This window comes from Oncorhynchus kisutch, linkage group LG15 (genome assembly GCF_002021735.2).
Source record: "Oncorhynchus kisutch isolate 150728-3 linkage group LG15, Okis_V2, whole genome shotgun sequence".
NCBI classification, from domain to species: Eukaryota; Metazoa; Chordata; class Actinopteri; order Salmoniformes; family Salmonidae; genus Oncorhynchus; species Oncorhynchus kisutch.
In genome coordinates this window covers 85,257,288-85,281,937 of record NC_034188.2, presented here as the reverse complement: position 1 = coordinate 85,281,937, position 24,650 = coordinate 85,257,288, and the positions used below count along the sequence as shown (strand labels likewise).

The following is a 24,650-nucleotide window of genomic DNA, read 5'->3' as shown; positions in this document are numbered from 1 at the left end:
CCTCTCCCAGGTCCAGCTTGTCTCCCAGGATCTCTCTGAGGTGCTGGGCTATCTTCTTCTGTTGTTGGATGCTACAATGGTTCTCTATGGACAGGATCACTGGGTACCTGGGGGAAGGGAGAGACATGGAGTTACAATGACTAGAATGGATATCTCCGTGAGTAGCAGAGTTCTATGATACTGGATGTGGACGGGTCTTGCAGCCATATTGCTCTTCACAATACACATCAAGGACTGTAAATGTCCAGCTTCATCTACACCAACCCTGTATTACAGTTTTATATACAACAAATTGACTCAGAGTGATTTGTTGAAAATAAATGAACATATTTAGCCACCCTAAACATAAATCCTTTCAAACCACACTCTCCCCACAATCTCCGACAGAATAGCCTTGACAGAAGCACAAGAAACACAGCAGAAATTAAACCAAATATTTTCAGTGTGTTTGTTCATTTAGAGGTGAAATTACTTGTGTTCAGACAGCAGCTCAGCTCAAATGTCAAACCTGTCAGAATGACAGCTCTCCCAGAGGGCTCTGAGCCCTTCACTGACCTCTCCTCACCTGTCTCCTTACTCGCACACACACACACACACACACACACACACACACACACACACACACACACACACACACACACACACACACACACACACACACACACACCACACCACACACACACACACACACACACACACACACACACACACACACACACATACACACACACCAGGTGTATTGGTAAATGAGGTGTGATGTGTAACCGTGCAAGGCGCTCATTTCTCCCATCACAGGCAAGGAGCCTGATTCGTCATAACAGGTGGCAATATGGTGGGAATAAAATAAATAACCCTGAGAGAAAGAGCGAGGAATCTGTCACTGTATCATTTCATCATGTAAAAATAACTCTGTTCCGTCCACTATCCATGCTCTCCCATTAGGAGTAAATGCTAATTAAACAGCTAATGGCACAACAACGAGACATTCTCCTCTCCTCTTTAGCTGGTTGTGTTGATGGAGCCTCCTGTCACTCTAAATCCTCTCCTCTCCTGACCAACTCACCTGGCTGCCTCCTCTGTAACAGGTTGTGTTGATGGAGCCTCCTGTCACTCTAAATCCTCTCCTCTCCTGACCAACTCACCTGGCTGCCTCCTCTGTAACAGGTTGTGTTGATGGAGCCTCCTGTCACTCTAAATCCTCTCCTCTCCTGACCAACTCACCTGGCTGCCTCCTCTGTAACAGGTTGTGTTGATGGAGCCTCCTGTCACTCTAAATCCTCTCCTCTCCTGACCAACTCACCTGGCTGCCTCCTCTGTAACAGGTTTTGTTGATGGAGCCTCCTGTCACTCTAAATCCTCTCCTCTCATGACCAACTCACCTGGCTGCCTCCTCTGTAACTGGTTGTGTTGATGGAGCCTCCTGTCACTCTAAATCCTCTCCTCTCATGACCAACTCACCTGGCTGCCTCCTCTGTAACTGGTTGTGTTGATGGAGCCTCCTGTCACTCTAAATCCTCTCCTCTCATGACCAACTCACCTGGCTGCCTCCTCTGTAACAGGTTGTGTTGATGGAGCCTCCTGTCACTCTAAATCCTCTCCTCTCATGACCAACTCACCTGGCTGCCTCCTCTGTAACTGGTTGTGTTGATGGAGCCTCCTGTCACTCTAAATCCTCTCCTCTCATGACCAACTCACCTGGCTGCCTCCTCTGTAACAGGTTGTGTTGATGGAGCCTCCTGTCACTCTAAATCCTCTCCTCTCATGACCAACTCACCTGGCTGCCTCCTCTGTAACTGGTTGTGTTGATGGAGCCTCCTGTCACTCTAAATCCTCTCCTCTCATGACCAACTCACCTGGCTGCCTCCTCTGTAACTGGTTGTGTTGATGGAGCCTCCTGTCACTCTAAATCCTCTCCTCTCATGACCAACTCACCTGGCTGCCTCCTCTTTCACACTCTTAGAAAAAAGGGTTCCTAAAGTGTTCTTCGGCTATCACCAAAGGAAAACCATTTTTGGTTCCAGGTAGAACCAGGTTCCACAACCCTAATAGGGTTCTACATTGAACCAAAAAGGGTTCCTCAAAGAGTTCTCTTATGGGGACAGATGAATAACCCTTTTAGGTTCTAGATAGCAGCTTCTTCTCTAAGAGCTCCCATTGGCTAACCGGGCAATCTGCATTGTGTCCCACCCACCACCCTCCAACCCCTCTTTTACGCTACTGCTACTCTCGGTTCATCATATATGCATAGTCACTTTAACCACATCTACATGTACACTCAATCTGGCTGACTAACCGGTTGTCTGTATGTAGCCTCACTACTTTTATAGCCTCGCTACTGTATATAGCCTCGCTACTGTATATAGCCTGTCTACTGTATATAGCCTCTACTGCATATTGCCTCGCTACTGTATATAGCCTCGCTACTGTATATAGCCTCGCTACTGTATATAGCCTCTCTACTGTATATAGCCTCTACTGTATATAGCCTGTCTACTGTATATAGCCTCTCTACTGTATATAGCCTCTACTGTATATAGCCTCGCTACTGTATATAGCCTCTACTGTATATAGCCTGTCTACTGTATATAGCCTGTCTACTGTATATAGCCTGTCTACTGTATATAGCCTCTACTGTATATAGCCTCTACTGTATATAGCCTCTCTACTGTATATAGCCTCTACTGTATATAGCCTCACTACTGTATATAGCCTCACTACTGTATACAGCCTCGCTACTGTATATAGCCTCTACTGTATATAGCCGCTACGGTATATAGCCTCACTACTGTATATAGCCTCACTACTGTATATAGCCTCACTACTGTATATAGCCTCACTACTGTATATAGCCTGTCTACTGTATATAGCCTCTACTGTATATAGCCTCTACTGTATATAGCCTCACTACTGTATACAGCCTCGCTACTGTATATAGCCTCTACTGTATATAGCCTCTACTGTATATAGCCTCTACTGTATATAGCCTCACTACTGTATATAGCCTCACTACTGTATACAGCCTCGCTACTGTATATAGCCTCTACTGTATATAGCCTCACTACTGTATATAGCCTCACTACTGTATACAGCCTCGCTACTGTATATAGCCTCTACTGTATATAGCCGCTACGGTATATAGCCTCACTACTGTATATAGCCTCACTACTGTATACAGCCTCGCTACTGTATATAGCCTCTACTGTATATAGCCGCTACGGTATATAGCCTCACTACTGTATATAGCCTCACTACTGTATACAGCCTCGCTACTGTATATAGCCTCTACTGTATATAGCCGCTACGGTATATAGCCTCTCTACTGTATATAGCCTCTCTACTGTATATAGCCTCTCTACTGTATATAGCCTCTACTGTATATAGCCTCTCTACTGTATATAGCCTCTCTACTGTATATAGCCTCTCTACTGTATATAGCCTCTACTGTATATAGCCTCTCTACTGTATATAGCCTCTCTACTGTATATAGCCTCTCTACTGTATATAGCCTCTACTGTATATAGCCTCTACTGTATATAGCCTCTACTGTATATAGCCTCTCTACTGTATATAGCCTCTCTACTGTATATAGCCTCTACTGTATATAGCCTCTCTACTGTATATAGCCTCTCTACTGTATATAGCCTCTCTACTGTATATAGCCTCTACTGTATATAGCCTCTCTACTGTATATAGCCTCTCTACTGTATATAGCCTCTCTACTGTATATAGCCTCTACTGTATATAGCCTCTACTGTATATAGCCTCTCTACTGTATATAGCCTCTACTGTATATAGCCTCTACTGTATATAGCCTCTCTACTGTATATAGCCTCACTACTGTATATAGCCTCTCTACTGTATATAGCCTCTCTACTGTATATAGCCTCTACTGTATATAGCCTCTCTACTGTATATAGCCTCACTACTGTATATAGCCTCTACTGTATATAGCCTCTCTACTGTATATAGCCTCTCTACTGTATATAGCCTCTACTGTATATAGCCTCTCTACTGTATATAACCTCTCTACTGTATATAACCTCTCTACTGTATATAGCCTCTCTACTGTATATAGCCTCTACTGTATATAGCCTCTCTACTGTATATAGCCTCTACTGTATATAGCCTCTCTACTGTATATAGCCTCTCTAGTGTATAGAGCCTCTACTGTATATAGCCTCTACTGTATATAGCCTCGCTACTGTATATAGCCTCTCTACTGTATATAGCCTGTCTTTTTACTATTGTTTTATTTTTTTACCTACCTATTGTTCACCTAATACCTTTTATGCACTATTGGTTAGAGCCTGTAAGTAAGCATTTCACTGTAAGGTCTACTACACCTGTTGTATTCGGCGCACGTGACAAATACTTTGATTTGATTTGAGTGTACTGGAGCTACTGAAAGGTCCTCAGTGACTCTTACTGTCATTTACTTTCATGAGCTAAACAGTTGGTTGAGTGTGTCTCTGCATGTACATAAATACTGTATGTGTGTGTGATAGAGAAACAATGGTTGCAAACTGGCAGTATTATCTGTGGAGACAGTGCGAAGTGGAGTATGCATGGATTGTCACATTGTTTCAGTAACCAACAGAGATTAACAATAAGCATTCAGAGACAGAGAGATAGACAGATAGACAGACAGAGAGACAGAGACAGACAGAGACAGACAATGAGAAAGACAGAGACAGAGAGAGAGACAGAGAGCTACAGAGAGAGCAAGACAGAGAGAGACACAGAGAGAGAGACAGAGAGAGAGAAACAGAGAGAGAGAGAGAGAGATGGTCCTGGGGCTCTGTTCACAAAAACAAACACACCCCACAGAGCCCCAGGACAGCACCACAATTAGACCCACAAAAATTACTTGACACATTGGAAATAATTAACAAAAAAACTAGAATGCTATTTGGCCCTACACAGAGAGTACACAGCGGCAGAATACCTGACCACTGTGACTGACCCAAAATTAAGGAAAGCCCTGACTATGTACAGACTCAGTGAGCATAGCCTTGCTATTGAGAAAGGCCGCCGTAGGCAGACATGGCAATCAAGAGAAGACAGGCTATGTGCTCACTGCCCACAAAATGAGGTGGAAACTGAGCTGCACTTCCTAACCTCCTGCCCAATGTATGACCATATTAGAGAGACATATTTCGCTCAGATTACACAGATCCACAAAGAATTCGAAAACAAATCCAATTTTGAAAAACTCCCATATCTACTGGGTGAAATTCCACAGTGTGCCATCACAGCAGCAAGATTTGTGACCTGTTGCCACGAGAAAAGGGCAACCAGTGAAGAACAAACACCATTGTAAATACAACCCATATTTATGCTTATTTATTTTATCTTGTGTCCTTTAGCCATTTGTACATTGTTAGAACACTGTATATATATATAATATGACATTTGTAATGTCTTTACTGTTTTGAAACTTCTGTATGTGTAATGTTTACTGTTAATTTTTGTTGTTTTTCACTTTATATATTCACTTTGTATGTTGTCTACCTCACTTGCTTTGGCAATGTTAACACATGTTTCCCATGCCAATAAAGCCCTTGAATTGAATTGAATTGAGAGAGAGAGAGAGAGAGAGAGAGAGAGAGAGAGAGAGACAGAGAGAGAGAGAGAGACAGAGAGAGAGAGAGAGAGAGAGAGAGAGAAAAAGAGGAGAGCGAGACAGAGAGAGAGAGAGAGAGACAGAGAGAGAGAGAGAGAGAGAGAGAGAGAGAAAGAGAGAGAAAGAGAGAGCGAGACAGAGAGAGAGAGAGAGAGAGAGAGACAGACAGACAGACAGACAGACAGACAGACAGACAGTGTGTCTCAGAGCAGATGTTTCAGTAATAGAGGATAATACCAGGTATCCCTGTGTGCCTCTAATGAACACAAATCCTGCTGTTTTTCATTTAGAAAAGTTAACTTTGTTGAAAGTACTGTTGCATAATGTTGAAATGGAAAGTTTCTCTGAATAAACTGTGTGAGAAGAGCTACTTTAACTCTAATTGGTTGCATATCAGAGAGAAGGGGACAGATGAACATGTGCTCTGGGGAACACCATCTCCTTACAGTGTTCCTGTTCTGAAAACACCCAGGAGAGCCTCCCAGACCACCCGGCTAGAATATACAAACAACAAACAACAGGTGTTGGATGATACACAGGATCATGTGTATGTGTTTGTGTGTGTGTGTGTGTGTGGTGTGTGTGTGTGTGTGTGTGTGTGTGTGTGTGGAGGGAAGGATGAGGGATCTCAGAAACTACCGTCTTTAAACACACACAGACTCACACACACAGACTCACACACACAGACTCACACACACACACACACACACACACACACACACACACACCACACACACACACACACACACACACACACACACACACACACACACACGGTGAGAGTTGAGGGATAGTGGTGTATTTACTGGTTGCTGATGAAGGCGTATTTTTCGATGGTCTCTATGACAGACTTGAAGGTGATCTTGGAGGTCAGAGTGTAACCATGCTGCACCATGGGCTCTCCATCAGGACCATCCCAACAGTCCACTACAGATAGACAGAGACGTGGAGAGATCGGGATAGTGAGAGAGAGAGAGAGAGAGAGAGAGAGAGAGGGAGGGAGGGAGGGAGGGAGGGAGGGAGGGAGGGAGGGAGGGAGGGAGGGAGGGAGGGAGGGAGGGAGGGAGGGAGGGAGGGAGGGAGGGAGGGAGGGAGGGAGGGATATGAGAGAGAGGGAGAGGGAGGGAGGGATATGAGAGAGAGGGAGAGGGAGGGAGGGATATGAGAGAGGGATCGTTGTGAGAAGGGGTGAGTGCGTGTGCATATATCAGCATGTGTGTGTGTGTATGTGAGAGAGAGTCTGTGTGTGTGTGTGTGTGTGTACTGCCTCACCCTCCACACAGCGGCAGCCAGCCTGTAGTACCCAGGCGTACATGTCTGTCTTGGAGTGAGACAGCAGCTGGTCTCCCGTCAGGTAGGTGTTATGAGACGAGGAGATGTAGTAGCTACTCAGAGGCTGATCCATGTCCTGGTTCACCTCATGGTGTTCAGGGTTAAACACATCACACGTGGGGCTGCGCATGAAACTGGTGAAACCTGGACAGACAGACAGACAGACAGACATGGTAGAAAAGCTGTATTCATTTTACTAACATCCTCATAACAATTATTTCTCTCTGTCCCCCAGAGGTTGGCCCTCCTTGGCCCTTGGCCCTCCTTGGCTTTCTGTGAGCGCTAGATTAATCCAATCCAATTTAACTGAATAGAACACATGAGCATTTGGGAGGAACAAGGTTATTCAATTGACTTACGGCAGCACTGCATTGGTTAAAGCTGCGATACATAGAATAAGTAGTATAATATAAAGAGGCATAACTTTAATAGCAGACCACCCATTACAGAAACATCAGAGGAGAAAACCCAGACAGGCACAGGGCTTTGATGAGCCTTAACGAGCTTTTAGTGATGGGATGTAATACTTTAATGCACACTGATTCTCAGAATTTGCTGACTGAAGAGGGAAAGGAGGAGGGTATTAACTGGGGGAGGCATCCACCTCTCCTCTCCCTCCTCCACCTCCACCTCTCTTCTTCCTCCTCCACCTCTCCCCTTCCTCCTCTCTCCTTCCTCCTCCACCTCTCCTCCTCCTCCATCTCTCTCCTTCCTCCTCCACCTCTCCTCTCCCTCCTCCACCTCCTCTCTTCTTCCTCCTCCTCCTCTCTCCTTCCTCCTCCACCTCTCCTCCTCCTCCATCTCTCTCCTTCCTCCTCCACCTCTCCTCTTCCTCCTCCACCTCTCCCCTTCCTCCTCTCTCCTTCCTCCTCCACCTCTCCTCCTCCTCCTCTCCGCTTCCTACTCCACCTGTCCTCTTCCTCATTTACCTCTCCTCTTCCTCCTCCATCTCTCTTCTTCCTCCTCCACCTCTCCCCTTCCTCCTCCACCTCTCCCCTTCCTCCTCCACCTCTCCCCTTCCTCCTCCACTGCTCCCTTCCTCTGCCTCTCTCTCCTTCCTCATCCCCCTCTCATCTCCCTCCTCCATCTCTCCTCTCCCTCTCCACCTATCCTCTTCCTCATCCACCTCTCCTCTTCAAACTCTCCTCTTCCTCATCCACCTCTCCTCTTCCTCACCCGCCTCTCCCCTTCCTCCTCCACCTATCCTCTTGCTCATCCACCTCTCTCCTTCCTCATCTCCCCTTTCTCCTCCACCTATCCTCTTCCTCCTCTCCCCTTCCTCCTCCACCTCTCTCTCCCCTTCCTCATCCACCTCTCTTCTTCCTCCTCCACCTCTCCCCTTCCTACTCCACCTCTCTTTCCTCTTCCTCCTCCACCTCTCCCCTTCCTCCTCCACCTTTCCCCTTCCTCCTCCATCTCTCCCCTTCCTCCTCCACCTCTCTCTCCTCTTCCTCCTCCACCTCTCTCTCCTCTTCCTCCTCCACCTCTCTCTCCTCTTCCTCATTCAACTCTCCCCTTCCTCCTCCATCTCTCCCCTTCCTCATCCACCTCTCTCTCCTCTTCCTCATCAACCTCTCCCCTTCCTCATCTTCCTCTTCATTCCTCCTCCACCTATACACTTCCTCCTCCACTGCTCCTTCCCTCTGCCTCTCTCCTTCCTCCTCCCTCTTTCTCCTTCCTCCTCCACCTCTCCTCTTCCTCCTCCACCTCTCCTCTTCCTCCTGTCCCCTTCCTTCTCCACCTCTTCCCTCTTCCAACGCAGCGATCTCGGACACGCAGCGATCTCGGACACGCAGCGATCTCGGACACGCAGTGATCTCGGAAACGCAGTGATCTCGGACACGCAGCGTTCTCGGACACGCAGCGATCTCAGACACACAGTGATCTCAGACACACAGCAATCTCCGACACACAGCGATCTCAGACACGCAGCGATCTCAGACACGCAGCGGTCTTGGACACGCAGCGATCTCGGACATGCAGCGATCTCGGACACGCAGCGATCTCGGACACGCAGCGTTCTCGGACACGCAGCGATCTCAGACACACAGTGATCTCAGACACACAGCAATCGCCGACACACAGCGATCTCAGACACGCAGCGATCTCAGACACGCAGCGGTCTCGGACACGCAGCGATCTCGGACACGCAGCGATCTCGGACACGCAGTGATCTCTGCCTTTGAGACGGTCTCTGCCTTTGAGCTCTACATGTGGTGTAGTTTATCTAAAGCCCCAAAAACTGTTTAACCATCTCACATTCGTGTATGATCTCTAAGTCTTCAACCCTTTATAGAATTAACAGCCAAGAGGCAGGCAGGCAGGCAGAGAGAGAGAGAGAGAGAGAGAGAGTTCACAAAATGGGACAAACACCAAATTGAGACTCTGCACGCAGAATTCTGCAAAAATATCCTCCGTGTACAACGTAGAACACCAAATAATGCATGCAGAGCAGAATTAGGCCGATACCCACTAATTATCAAAATCCAGAAAAGAGCTGTTAAATTCTACAACCACCTAAAAGGAAGCGATTCCCAAACCTTCCATAACAAAGCCATCACCTACAGAGAGATGAACCTGGAGAAGAGTCCCCTAAGCAAGCTGGTCCTGGGGCTCTGTTCACAAACACAATCACACCCCACAGAGCCCCAGGACAGAAACACAATTAGACCCAACCAAATCATGAGAAAACAAAAAGATAATTACTTGACACATTGGAAAGATTTAACAAAAAAACAGAGCAAACTAGAATGCTATTTGGCCCTACACAGAGAGTACACAGCGGCGGAATACCTGACCACTGTGACTGACTCAAACTTCAAGAAAGCTTTGGCTATGTACAGACTCAGTGAGCATAGCCTTGCTATTGAGAAAGGTCTCCGTAGGCAGACATGGCTCTCAAGAGAAGACAGGCTATGTGCTCACTGCCCACAAAATGAGGTGGAAACTGAGCTGCACTTCCTAACCTCCTGCCCAATGTATGACCATATTAGAGAGACATATTTCCCTCAGATTACACAGATCCACAAAGAATTCGAAAACAAATCCAATTTTGAAAATCTCCCATATCTACTGGGTGAAATTCCACAGTGTGCCATCACAGCAGCAAGATTTGTGACCTGTTGCCACGAGAAAAGGGCAACCAGTGAAGAACAAACACCATTGTAAATACAACCCATATTTATGCTTATTTATTTTATCTTGTGTCCTTTAACCATTTGTACATTGTTAAAACACTGTATATATATAATATGACATTTGTAATGTCTTTACTGTTTTGAAACTTCTGTATGTGTAATGTTTACTGTTAATTTTTATTGTTTTTCACTTTATATATTCACTTTATATATTATCTACCTCACTTGCTTTGTAACACATGTTTCCCATGCCAATAAAGCCCTTGAATTGAATTGAATTGAGAGAGAGAGTAGAGGTTAAAGTGGAGGGAGAGGGTAACAGAGGGGCTTACCCTCAATTCCCAGAATGCCTTTCTGTTTGTTCTCTTCAGACAGCTCAAACTTTTCAATGACATCCAGACAGTACTCTGTAGTCACATTCACCATCTGAGGAGAGAGACACACACTGTCAGAACACAATCACACTCACACACACAGACACACTCAGATACACACATACAAACACACACACACACATCTTTTCATGAGACAGACACTATCAGACAAACCAAGCCACAATCTGACAATCAATATAGACTCCTGAGAGACCTCTGTCAAAATGCTCACAGTATTGATGTCTGGACTCACTCTGAGTACTGGAGTCTAGACTGAGGCAATAAGGTGGACTTCAGGGCATAAACTGGATGACCATAACTCTGACAATACCAAATTGCCTCAGGGAGGGGGAGAGGAGATAGAAACAGAGGAGGGGGGGATAGAGAGATCGAGAGAGGGACAGACAGACAGACAGACAGACAGACAGACAGACAGACAGACAGACAGACAGACAGACAGACAGACAGACAGACAGACAGACAGACAGACAGACAGACAGACAGGTATGAAGAATACAGTGATTTGGAAAGTATTCAGACCCCTTGACTTTTTCCACATTTTGTTACGTTACAGCCTAAATCTAAAATTGATTAAGGTGATTTTTTAATGTCTTTTTCCCCTCATCAACTACACACAATACCCTATAATGACATCACAATACCCTATAATGATATCACAATGCCCTATAATGACATCACAATACCCTATAATGACAAAGCTAAAACAGAAAACCAAAAAAACGGAAATATCACATTTACTTAAGTATTCAGACCCTTCACTCAGTACTTTGTTGAAGCACCTTTGGTGGAAATTACAGCATTGAGTCTTCTTGGTTATGACGCGACAAGCTTGACACACCTGTATTTGGGGAGTTTCTCACATACTTCTCTGCAGATTCTCTCAAGCTCTGTCAGGTTGGATGGGGAGCATCGCTCTACAACTATTCTCAGTTCTCTCCAGAGATATTTGATGGAGTTTAAGTCTGGACTCTGGCTGGACCACTCAAGGAAAATCAAAGACTTGTCCCGAAGCCACTCTTGTGTTGTCTTGGCTGTGTGCTTAGGGTCGTTGTCCTGTTGGAAGGTGAACCTTCACCCCAGTATGAGGTCCTGAGCGCTCTGGAGCAGGTTTTCATCAAGGATCTCTCTGTACCATTCATCTTTCCCTCGACACTGACTAGTCTCCCTGCCCCTGCCGCTGAAAAACATCCCCACAGAATGATGCTGCCACCACCATGCTTCACCGTAGGGATGGTGACAGGTTTCCTCCAGAAGTGATGCTTGGCATTCAGGCCAAAGAGTTCATCTTGGTTTCATCAGACCAGAGAATCTTCTTTCTCATGGTCTGATAGTCCTTTATGTGCCTTTAGGCAAACTCCAAGCGGGCTTTCGTGCCTTTCACTGAGGAGTGGCTTCCATCTGGCCATTCTACCATAAAGTCCTGAGTATTGTAGAGATGGTTGTTCTTCTGGAAGATTCTCCCATCTAGGGCTGTTGCTCGTGCCCGCCGCAACACCGGCGGGCACGAGTCATGAAGGCAGTCAAATTACACGTGACAGTTTAGTCACGGTTATTAGGCTTCTCCAAGCTCTGATGCTGCTGATGGTCATTAGTAGCCTACCAAACTTGCTAACTGCCTGGTACTCAGCACTCTACTGTCCCTCTAATCACTCTGACATCAATGTAAATGTTATCGAAATCTAATCAAACACTTCATGAGAGCCCATGAGTTCATGTTGCGCAACATTTCTATAGACTGTGCAATTGCACGAGAAAACATAGTGATGGCCTCTACTAAAAAGAGGAGGGTCCCATTAGCTTTCTATAGGCTAGGCCTACTATGTTCATTTCTCAACTTTCTTTCCTGCCCCTGTTTCGTGACAGGTGCATGATAATGGTTCATTCTAAATCAAAAGACATTTAGGGCATATATTATTTCATATATGTAAAGACAATATTGAATCAGGAATAGTCTGATGGGTGACAATATTAGCCTATCACTTGTGAATTATGCCCAGCATAAGAAACAGTGCCTTTTTTAAACAGTTTCAAATCATAGTCGCACACCTCATGTAGCCTAGCCCATTCGCCTATATGATTTGATAAGGTTAGTATCACACCTCATGTAGCCTAGACCATTCGCCTATATGCTTTGATAAGGTTAGTATCACACCTCATGTAGCCTAGCCCATTCGCCTATATGATTTGATAAGGTTTGTAACACAACTAAAGTGTCCCAATAATATCTTAAAAATAAACACATTAATCTGCTTTACAAGGGGTGTAGAGCAGCGCGTGTGTAACGGTTTTCTTGAGTTGAAGGAGAGGCGGACCAAAATGCAGCATGGTTTCTATTCATGGTTCTTTAATAAAGACTCTACACATGAATAAACTAACAAAACAATAAATGTGAGAAAACCTAAAACAGCGACTAACACCTGCCTCTGATTGAGAACCATATCAGGCCAAACATAGAAATAGACAAACTAGACATGTAACATAGAATGCCCACTCAGATCACACCCTGACCAAACAAAACATAGAAACATACAAAGCAAACTATGGTCAGGGTGTGACAGTGTGAGTTTCATGTTTGGGGAAGATCATTTTCACCATATCAGGCCAAACATAGAAATAGACAAACTAGACATGTAACATAGAATGCCCACTCAGATCACACCCTGACCAAACAAAACATAGAAACATACAAAGCAAACTATGGTCAGGGTGTGACAGTGTGAGTTTCATGTTTGGGGAAGATCATTTTCACCATAAGAATGCACCTTTATAATAAAGCAGTACATGCATAATTGCATTTGTGGTCACTTTTGATAATGGTGTTTTCAGCTAATGGAACATTCGTGCTTATAGCCTACTGCCGTGTGTGGATTGCTGCGCTTATAATGTGAAGAAATAGCCTAATAGTTTATCAACAGTTTAAGCTAAACAGTCTGATCTGTTGCGTCAGCCACATTGCGTATAAAGTTTTTGTTGATGCTAGTGGTTGCATTAATTTGAGATCTACTGCATCCCACAACTGTCCCAGACTATATTTGTCACATTCGTCGTAATGAGTAGACCAAGGCGCAGCGTGAGTAGAGTTCCACATATTTTTTAGAAACTGAAACTCACCAAAACAATAACGTATAAACGAAACGTGAAGCTACTTGTGTGCACTCAGGCAACTCAATGTAGACAAGATCCCACAAACACAAATGAGGAAATGGCTACCTAAATATGATCCCCAATCAGAGACAATGATAAACAGCTGTCTCTGATTGGGAACCATATCAGGCCAACATAGACATACAAAAAAGATGACCCACCCTAGTCACTATCCCGCTCCAACCAACATAAAGAATAAACAGCTTACTATGGTCAGGGCGTGACAATATTTTGAATATTTATTTCTCGCACGGAATAGAATAGGTCAACTTTTGTACTATGGGGGATAGTAGACTGACATAGGCTAGTGCTTTTGCTGTTTGTTAGACTTACTCATCTTGTTGGCTGACGAAAAGTAAATGTGGACAGTTCTTCCAATATCTTCAATATGCACCTCGGAATTGGATGAGGACGTGAAAAGTTGCGTCCCCAATGTGTCTCTCTTCACTTATAGTCTGTGAGAAAGACCCGATCATGTGATGAGAGCCATGTGTGTGAGAGATTTTGTTAGGATGCATTACGGCCACACAAAGGGGATGCCTAGGCATTATAAAGTGCATTATTGAGTGCATTATCGAGTGCATTATCAAGTGCATTATCAAGTGCTTGTCAAATTGTGAATGAGTGACTGATGTAGTGTGTACAGCCTGCGCAAAAAAGCAAAGCAGAGCTCATGTCTTTCAAGCAACTTTTTTCAAATCATAATTACAGTCTCATCATGCAGCCTTACAGTGTATTAAACATCACAACATATAGCCATATAGTAGAACAACTAAAGTTACACTAATAACTCTAAATTAAGCATATACATGTAGGAGTAGCTATTTATTTGTTAGCAGCTCAACACAAAGTAGCCATATGTGTGTACTCCCTCAAATCGTTTGGAGAAAATATCTTTATACCATAAAATAAAGCCTTGGAATTTTAAGCAAATCTCGTCTGCTAAATGAACTAGTGTAGCCCACAGCCATTTGGCATAGCCAGATGAGGACCTAACATAAGGACAATTCAGAGTATGCTTTTGAAATTGACTACATTTTCTTCATCTCATGCTTCTTTACACCTGTCGAATATAAATAATGGAATTATTGTGAAGGTCTAAGCTATATTACATTGAGTTATTAGACTTTTAAAAATGTAGATGTTCAAAAGGTCTGCATCAGTGGCTTGTAGATAATGTGTGGAAGCCAGGAGATACTAAATGTGTTTATGTTAATTAACTGTTAATTACTGTGAGACTGACAGTTATTTGCTTGACAATCACCAGCTAATGAAATTTTGTGACGGCCACAGCCCTACTCCCATCTCCACAGAGGAACTCTGGAGCTCTGTCAGAGTGACCATTGGGTTCTTGGTCACCTGTCTGACCAAGACCCTTCTCTCCAGATTGCTCATTTTTGGCTAGGCAGCCTGCTCTAGGAAGAGTATTGGTGGTTCCAAATTTCTTCCATTTAAGAATGATGGAGGACTTCTTGGGGAACTTCAATGCTGCAGAATATTTTGGTACCCTTCCCCAGGCCTGTGCCTCGACACAATCCTGTCTCGGAGCTCTATGAACAATTCCTTCGACCTCATGGCTTGGTTTTTGCTCTGACGTGTACTGTTAACTGTGGGACCTTATATAGACAGGTGTGTGGCTTTCCAAGTCATGTCCAATCAATTGAATTTACCACAGTGGACTCCAATCAAGTTGTAGAAACATCTCAAGGATGATCAATGGAAACAGGATGCACCTGAGCTCAATTTTGAGTCTGGGGGTCTGAGTCTGGGGGTCTGAGTCTGGGGGTCTGAGTCTGGGGGTCTGAGTCTGGGGGTCTGAGTCTGGGGGTCTGAGTCTGGGGGTCTGAGTCTGGGGGTCTGAATTACTTATTTAAATAAGGTATTTATTTATGGTATTTTTTACATTTGCAAAAATGTCTTAAAACCTGTTTTCGCTTTGTCATAATGGGGTATTGTGTGTAGAACATAGAAAATGTTTTATTTAATCAATTTGAGCTGTAATGTAACAAATTGTGGGAAAATGTAAGGGGTCTGAATACTTTCCTACCACACTGTAGAGAGGATGTTGTGCCAGAGACAACCCATATTAGGAGTGAAAGTAGATTGGGTGTGCATGCACTTGTGTGTAATCAAAGACTTACATACAGTATATAAGCCTTATGACAGCGTTTTACAATCGCTAGGACCCATTTCTCAATACTTAGGTAACTTTTTTCAAAACTCTTCACACAGTGAGCACAACAGCCGTCTATGTGGGCTAAACTGTGGATCATTTTTCATTGCTTTGGCACAAAATGCATTCAATGACTACATCTTTCAAATGTCAGACACAACCACCACCAGAACGTTATGTACCTACAGGCCAATTTGCACATGATTACGTATATAAACTATTAAACTTAAGTTCAAAACCTAACATAACACAAAATTGAATAAGACAGCAATTTGCTACATTTCTATAGTAATACCGTATTGAAATATATTCCACATCTAATAAATGAAACACTATCAAAACAATTAGAGCAACCACAGCTGATTCCCATTGTAGCTGAGCACCTACCCAGCTGATTCCCATTGTAGCTGAGCACCTACACAGCTGATTCCCATTGTAGCTGAGCACCTACCCAGCTGATTCCCATTGTAGCTGAGCACCTACCCAGCTGATTCCCATTGTAGCTGAGCACCTACCCAGCTGATTCCCATTGTAGCTGAGCACCTACCCAGCTGATTCCCATTGTAGCTGAACACCTACCCAGCTGATTCCCATTGTAGCTGAACACCTACCCAGCTGATTCCCATTGTAGCTGAACACCTACCCAGCTGATTCCCATTGTAGCTGAGCACCTACCCAGCTGATTCCCATTGTAGCTGAACACCTACCCAGCTGATTCCCATTATAGCTGAACACCTACCCAGCTGATTCCCATTGTAGCTGAACACCTACCCAGCTGATTCCCATTGTAGCTGAACATCTACCCAGCTGATTCCCATTGTAGCTGAACACCTACCCAGCTGATTCCCATTGTAGCTGAGCACCTACCCAGCTGATTCCCATTGTAGCTGAACACCTACCCAGCTGATTCCCATTGTAGCTGAGCACCTACACAGCTGATTCCCATTGTAGCTGAACGCCTACCCAGCTGATTCCCATTGTAGCTGAACGCCTACACAGCTGATTCCCATTGTAGCTGAGCACCTACCCAGCTGATTCCCATTGTAGCTGAACACCTACCCAGCTGATTCCCATTGTAGCTGAGCACCTACCCAGCTGATTCCCATTGTAGCTGAACACCTACCCAGGTGTTAGTCTTTCAATGTCATTACCATCTATACAAAAGGAGACATGTTAGGAATAAGGCTGTACTGTAATCTAAACATGGACCCAGCCAGAGATAGTGAAGTGGCTGACAGAGGAAGAAGAGTGGCTGGGAGAGGGAGAGGAAGAGGGAGAGGAAGAGGAGTACGTATGCATGGTGGAAGAAGACTGAGAGGAAGATCAAGAGCTGCAGTCTTAGATGAGATTATGGCTGCTATAATTGATCCTGTAATAAATCATGGTCTGTCAACGAGAGGCTGGTCTGAGAGGGCAGACAAATCTGCAACGCTCAACAGTGGCATCTATCGTCTCATTACATTCCTGGGTGACCTCTATGGAAGGGTTGTGCCAGGTGAGGACAGGGTTACAGCGAGGTGAAATCGGACAACATTTGTAATTGTATGGAACAACGTGGCATTTCAACACTCCTGCAGTCACAGAGTGGTTTGCAGCCCATCCCAGGATGGTGTCACTTCTCCTCCCACATTACTCTCCATTCCTCAACCCCATAGAGGAATTATTTTCCTCCCACATTACTCTCCATTCCTCAATCCCATAGAGGAATTATTTTCCTCCCACATTACTCTCCATTCCTCAATCCCATAGAGGAATTATTTTCCTTCCACCTTACTCTCCATTCCTCAATCCCATAGAGGAATTATTTTCCTCCCACCTTACTCTCCATTCCTCAATCCCATAGAGGAATTATTTTCCTTCCACCTTACTCTCCATTCCTCAACCCCATAGAGGAATTATTTTCCTCCCACATTACTCTCCATTCCTCAATCCCATAGAGGAATTATTTTCCTCCCACCTTACTCTCCATTCCTCAATCCCATAGAGGAATTATTTTCCTCCCACCTTACTCTCCATTCCTCAACCCCATAGAGGAATTATTTTCCTCCCACCTTACTCTCCATTCCTCAATCCCATAGAGGAATTATTTTCCTCCCACCTTACTCTCCATTCCTCAATCCCATAGAGGAATTATTTTCCTCCCACCTTACTCTCCATTCCTCAATCCCATAGAGGAATTATTTTCCTCCCACATTACTCTCCATTCCTCAACCCCATAGAGGAATTATTTTCCTCCCACCTTACTCTCCATTCCTCAATCCCATAGAGGAATTATTTTCCTCCCACATTACTCTCCATTCCTCAACCCCATAGAGGAATTATTTTCCTTCCACCTTACTCTCCATTCCTCAACCCCATAGAGGAATTATTTTCCCCATGGAGGTGGAAGGTTTATGACCACCATCCACATGATCAAATGCCCCTCCTGTACGCAATGAATGCTGGATTCCTGGACATATCTGCAGAAGATTGCCAGGGATGGACCAGGCATGCCAAAATATTATTTCCTAGGTGTATTGCCCAAGATGACATAAGATGTGTTGTGGATGAGAACCTATGGCCCAATGCAGAAGACAAGGTTGACTGGCATTGCTACTGTATCTGTATCGGTAGATGGTGTATATACAAATTGTTGTATTTTGGAATCACTCAATGCCATAAAAATGACATAAAACCTATTGAAGCATATTGCATCATGTCTGATTCCTTCCTGTAACTTAAACTGCAGTGAATTCTAAACAGTAGAGAGGTGTCATTCTTGTGTGCTAAAGACATTTTTTTTAAGAAAACATTGTGTAACCTGTTGTTAGTGTTGTTTAGGTCGTTGTTTTATGAGTGACAAAGTGTGCTTGTTGGGTGACAACCTTTGCTAGTGTTCTGGAAGAATGAGTTGATTTGAGACATGTATGAAGTGTTTTGGGAGTTTTAGTGCATTTTGGATGTGATATTAACTGCTGTGCCAAGCTGAAAGTTTGTTAGGAGAACTGTGTGAAGAGTTTTGAAAAAGTGACCTAAGTATTGAGAAATGGGTCCTAACGATTGTAAAACACTGTGATTCAAAAGGATCTCTGTGGACCTCATAAAGATTTGTAAATACATTTTTACACTGTATTACCTTTCGTTGTGGCATAAACACAACCAGTCAAATGTTTTCATCTGATTGTCAAACTACCACTTCAAAAAGGCCTCCTTTACTAGGCCGCTCACGTTCATCTACTAACAACACATCTCCTACTAGGCCGCTCACGTTCATCCACTAACAACACATCTCCTACTAGGCCGCTCACGTTCATCTACTAACAACACCTCTCCTACTAGGCCGCTCACGTTCATCCACTAACAACACATCTCCTACTAGGCCGCTCACGTTCATCCACTAACAACACATCTCCTACTAGGCCGCTCACGTTCATCCACTAACAACACATCTCCTACTAGGCCGCTCACGTTCATCCACTAACAACACATCTCCTACTAGGCCGCTCACGTTCATCCACTAACAACACATCTCCTACTAGGCCGCTCACGTTCATCTACTAACAACACATCTCCTACTAGGCCGCTCACGTTCATCCACTAACAACACATCTCCTACTAGGCCGCTCACGTTCATCCACTAACAACACATCTCCTACTAGGCCGCTCACGTTCATCCACTAACAACACATCTCCTACTAGGCCGCTCACGTTCATCCACTAACAACACATCTCCTACTAGGCCGCTCACGTTCATCCACTAACAACACATCTCCAGCCTCCAAACACTGGTGAATGGATGTCGCGCAGACTACACCACCTGTTAAAGTCCATTCACTCATGTGTCATGCCTATGACATCATAATCTAAAGTGATGTAATAGCCTACAGTTTTCTTGACATTTTGTTGTAATTATTGTGATTGGCTCATGTTTTACCGGTACGGAGTACCTCTACTATTTATTTTTGCCGGGATGCAGTACTAGACAGTAGCGGTTACCTTCAACACTGACTCTACTACAGATCACTAAAGCTACATCATCTAGTTTGGTCTTTCTGTGAACCCTGACCTTCTGTTCGTTGAGCAGGAAGTTGGCCAGCTCTTCGGCAGTCAGGTGGTCCTTCCTGTCGCTGTATCCCATGAGCAGCAGATACAGGTCCCGCCGCAGAGACATCATCTTATAAAACACACTGAACTCCTCAAATGTCAACGTGCCCTGTTGGTCATCCGAGTCCGCTTCCTGTGGGAAAGGGAAGTTATGTCACCATTAGAGAGGGTCTACATTGGTCAGGTGACCCTCTGTTCCAAACTGTGCCTTTACACCTCTTTTGTCTGTAACCATCTGGTATTTAAACACACAGCCATGGTGCCCTAACATGGACCAAACCACTCTAATAAACATCTGGTATTTAAACACACAGTCATGGTGCCCTAACATGGACCAAACAACTCTAGTAAACATCTGGTACATTCACACACAGCCATGGTGCCCTAACATGGACCAAACCACTCTAATAAACATCTGGTATTTAAACACACAGCCATGGTGCCCTAACATGGACCAAACCACTCTAATAAACATCTGGTATTTAAACACACAGCCATGGTGCCCTAACATGAACCAAACAACTCTAATAAACATCTGGTACATTCACACACAGCCATGGTGCCCTAACATGAACCAAACAACTCTAATAAACATCTGGTATTTAAACACACAGCCATGGTGCCCTAACATGGACCAAACAACTCTAATTAACATCTGGTATTTAAACACACAGCCATGGTGCCCTAACATGGACCAAACAACTCTAGTAAACATCTGGTACATTCACACACAGCCATGGTGCCCTAACATGGACCAAACCACTCTAATAAACATCTGGTATTTAAACACACAGCCATGGTGCCCTAACATGGACCAAACCACTCTAATAAATATCTGGTATTTAAACACACAGCCATGGTGCCCTAACATGGACCAAACCACTCTGGTAAACATCTGGTACATTCACACACAGCCATGGTGCCCTAACATGGACCAAACAACTCTAGTAAACATCTGGTATTTAAACACACAGCCATGGTGCCCTAACATGGACCAAACCACTCTAGTAAACATCTGGTACATTCACACACAGCCATGGTGCCCTAACATGGACCAAACAACTCTAGTAAACATCTGGTATTTAAACACACAGCCATGGTGCCATAACATGGACCAAACCACTCTAGTAAACATCTGGTACATTCACACACAGCCATGGTGCCCTAACATGGACCAAACAACTCTAGTACACATCTGGTACATTCACACACAGCCATGGTGCCCTAACATGGACCAAACCACTCTGGTAAACATCTGGTACATTCACACACAGCCATGGTGCCCTAACATGGACCAAACAACTCTAACCATGGTGCCCTAACATGGACCAAACCACTCTGGTAAACATCTGGTACATTCACACACAGCCATGGTGCCCTAACATGAACCAAACCACTCTGGTAAACATCTGGTACATTCACACACAGCCATGGTGCCCTAACATGGACCAAACCACTCTAATTAACATCTGGTATTTAAACACACAGCCATGGTGCCCTAACATGGACCAAACAACTCTAGTAAACATCTGGTACATTCACACACAGCCATGGTGCCCTAACATGGACCAAACAACTCTAGCCATGGTGCCCTAACATGGACCAAACAACTCCAAGGACATTGTCATGTGAGGACAGAAAAGGCGTTCTGACATTGTCCTTGTTCGGTTTATACAACAATTCACTCCTGGCGGTGCCCTAAAAATTGTCTAAATAAAATAGTGGACTATAAACCAACTGTATTATCTGACCCTCATGCTCAGCACTCGCAGGCACGCCTGTCATTTAAATCGCATAGGGCTACATCCTAAATGGCAACCTATTCCCTACATAGTGCACTAGTTTTGACCAGAGCCCTATGGGCCCATTATAAACCCGTGAGAGAAAACATTAGCTAAAGCTTTGGATCTTGGTTTGAAGGTGGGATTTGCTTCCAGGTAGCAGTACTACTGTCACAGTTGTCACTATCTGGCTCGAGAAGACAGAAGACTGATGTTCTCTAAGTCTAACCACTAAACATTGCCGTAGCCCTATCCTGGATGTATATAAACACCTCCTAACTGCTCATCAATTGTCAGGTGAGGTTTAGTTAGAACGCATCCCTCCTCTCTTCTCTAGATAGTGTAGTGACAGATGACAGGTATTTCACCTCTGACCCGTGACTGACCTGGAACATGTGTTTGACCTTCCTGCGGGGCAGGTTGACGTTCATCTTGTGCAGTAGCTGGTAGATCTCCTCCATGTTCAACAGACCATCCCCGTTCTTATCAGCCTCCTCAAACGTCTGCTTCATCCACCTACACGAGTTAAGGACACAGCCACGATGATGATGATGATGTGGTGTGTGTGTGTGTGTGTGTGTGTGTGTGTGTGTGTGTGTGTGTGTGTGTGTGTGTGTGTGTGTGTGTGTGTGTGTGTGTGTGTGTGTGTGTGTGTGTGTGTGTGTGTGTGTGTGCAGCACCATATTTTGTCAGTCGTCAAATCCAGTCAGACCAGAACAACGCTCCAAGGCACACACACACACACACACTGCATTCAGAAGAAATATAAACACACACACACACACACACACTGCATTCAGCAGAAATATAAACACACACACACACACACACACACACACACACACACACACACACACTGCATTCAGCAGAAATATAAACACACACACACACACACTGCATTCAGCAGACAGAGGAGGAAATGAAAAGAGGGTGAGCACTTTCTTTTTGGGAAGAATGGAAACAAAGCAGAGGAACAAAGAAGGTGTCAAAGAAGATGTCAAAGAAGAGGAACAAGGAAGATGTCAAAAAAATATGTCAAAGAAGAGGAACAAAGAAGATGTCAAAGAAGATGTCAAAGAAGAGGAACAAAGAAGATGTCAAAGAAGAGGAACAAAGAAGATGTCAAAGAAGAGGAACAAAGAAGATGTCAAAGAAGAGGAACAAAGAAGATGTCAAAGAAGAGGAACAAAGAAGATGTCAAAGAAGAGGAACAAAGGTAGTGTCAAAGAAGAGGAACAAAGGTAGTGTCAAAGAAGAGGAACAAAGAAGATGTCAAAGCAGATATCGAAGAATAGGAACAAGGAAGATGTATTTTACCTTTATTTAACTAGGCAAGTCAGTTAAGAACAACTTCTTATTTTCAATGACGGCCTAGGAACAGTGGGTTAACTGCCTGTTCAGGGGCAGAACGACAGATTTGTACCTTGTCAGCTCGGGGATTTGAACTTGCAACCTTCCGGTTACTAGTCCAACGCTCTAACCGCTAGGCTACCCTGCCACCCCAAAGATGTCAAAGAATAGGAACAAGGAAGATGTCAAAGAAGATGAACAAAGAAGATGTCAAAGAAGATGTCAAAGAATAGGAACAAGGAAGATGTCAAAGAAGATGTCAAAGAAGATGTCAAAGAATAGGAACAAGGAAGATGTCAAAGAATAGGAACAAAGAAGATGTCAAAGAAGATGTCAAAGAAGAGCATAAAAGTGTGTCAGCCACTCAACAGATTGAACAATACTGGTTAGGCGTAAGATAGGGACAGCAGGGTATGCGGTGTAATAAGGATATGTGTGTGTGTGTGTGTGTGTGTGCATGAACGTGTTAGTCTTAAAAGGATATTGGTCATGTGTCCGTTGTCGTTTGGCCAGTGAGTCCTCGTCACTGATGCCAGCCATCAGGTATTGTAGTCCTGTCACCCAGGTCCGAGCCTCCTCAGTGTTAGAGGTCACCAGGTCCAGGGACTCCATGTGGTTGCCATGATAAACGGTGAAACAGCAGGCCGGGTCGAAACTGTTCTCCGCATGGCGGTGGAAGATGTCTGACTGACGGCCCTCCGTCACCTTGTACAGCGAATCAATAGTGACTGTAAGAGAAAGAGGGCAGGACAAGAAGAGAGAGAGAGAGAACCATTTAGAGTTAGGAGACAGAGCAAGAATCAGAATATTCCATAGCACTGAGATATCTTGGTAGCTTTCCTTTGTGATCAAAATGGATGAAAACGAACAAAAGTCTGTTAGGAGACCAACAAGTAAAGCTTTTGATAACTGCTAGGGCGATGATAGTTTCCTCCCTTCTTAAATAATGAATGAAGACATCAATGAGGAGAAGTTAGAGATAAACACGTAACCAGACAGACACTGCAGGCCAATTAACTGACTGGCCCTGAAGTCACAGCAGCACTACTGTAGTCAACAACATGGCTTCTGTTTGACTCTGATACTCAGCCAGGACACACCCTCTAGACAATGTCAGGACACACAGGGAGGGAGGGAGGGAGGGAGGGAGGGAGGGAGGGAGGGAGGGAGGGAGGGAGGGAGGGAGGGAGGGAGGGAGGGAGGGAGGGAGGGAGGAGGGAGGGAGGGAGGGAGGGAGGGAGGGAGGGAGGGAGGGAGGGAGGGAGGGAGATAGATAGATAGATAGATAGATAGATAGATAGATAGATAGATAGATAGATAGATAGATAGATAGATAGATAGATAGATAGATAGATAGATAGATAGATAGATAGATAGATAGATAGATAGATAGATAGATAGATAGATAGATAGATAGATAGATAGATAGATAGATAGATAGATAGATAGATAGATAGATAGATAGATAGATAGATAGATAGATAGATAGATAGAGAAGAACACAACACTTGACATACTAATTAGGATCTGGCAAAAAATACTTGAATCAGTTGTAGAACCCATTGCCCTTTATGGATGTGAGGATTGGGGTCCGCTCACCAACAAATAATTCACAAAATGGGACAAACACCA

The 24,650-nt window shown here is 44.3% G+C and overlaps 1 protein-coding gene across 1 annotated transcript in view; it reads right to left on the bottom strand.

The window, feature by feature from the left end:
* The window catches only part of plch1 (phospholipase C, eta 1), a 139,681-nt gene that overhangs the window by 45,184 nt on the left and 69,847 nt on the right, over positions 1–24,650 (bottom strand). Inside the window, exons 4-10 of the mRNA XM_031791220.1 lie at positions 23,503–23,746; positions 22,055–22,184; positions 19,850–20,020; positions 10,425–10,518; positions 6,896–7,099; positions 6,430–6,550; positions 1–107 (exon numbers count right to left, since the gene is read on the bottom strand). Coding sequence (XP_031647080.1) covers positions 1–107; positions 6,430–6,550; positions 6,896–7,099; positions 10,425–10,518; positions 19,850–20,020; positions 22,055–22,184; positions 23,503–23,746 — 1,071 coding nt within the window. The remainder of the gene's footprint in view (positions 108–6,429; positions 6,551–6,895; positions 7,100–10,424; positions 10,519–19,849; positions 20,021–22,054; positions 22,185–23,502; positions 23,747–24,650) is intronic.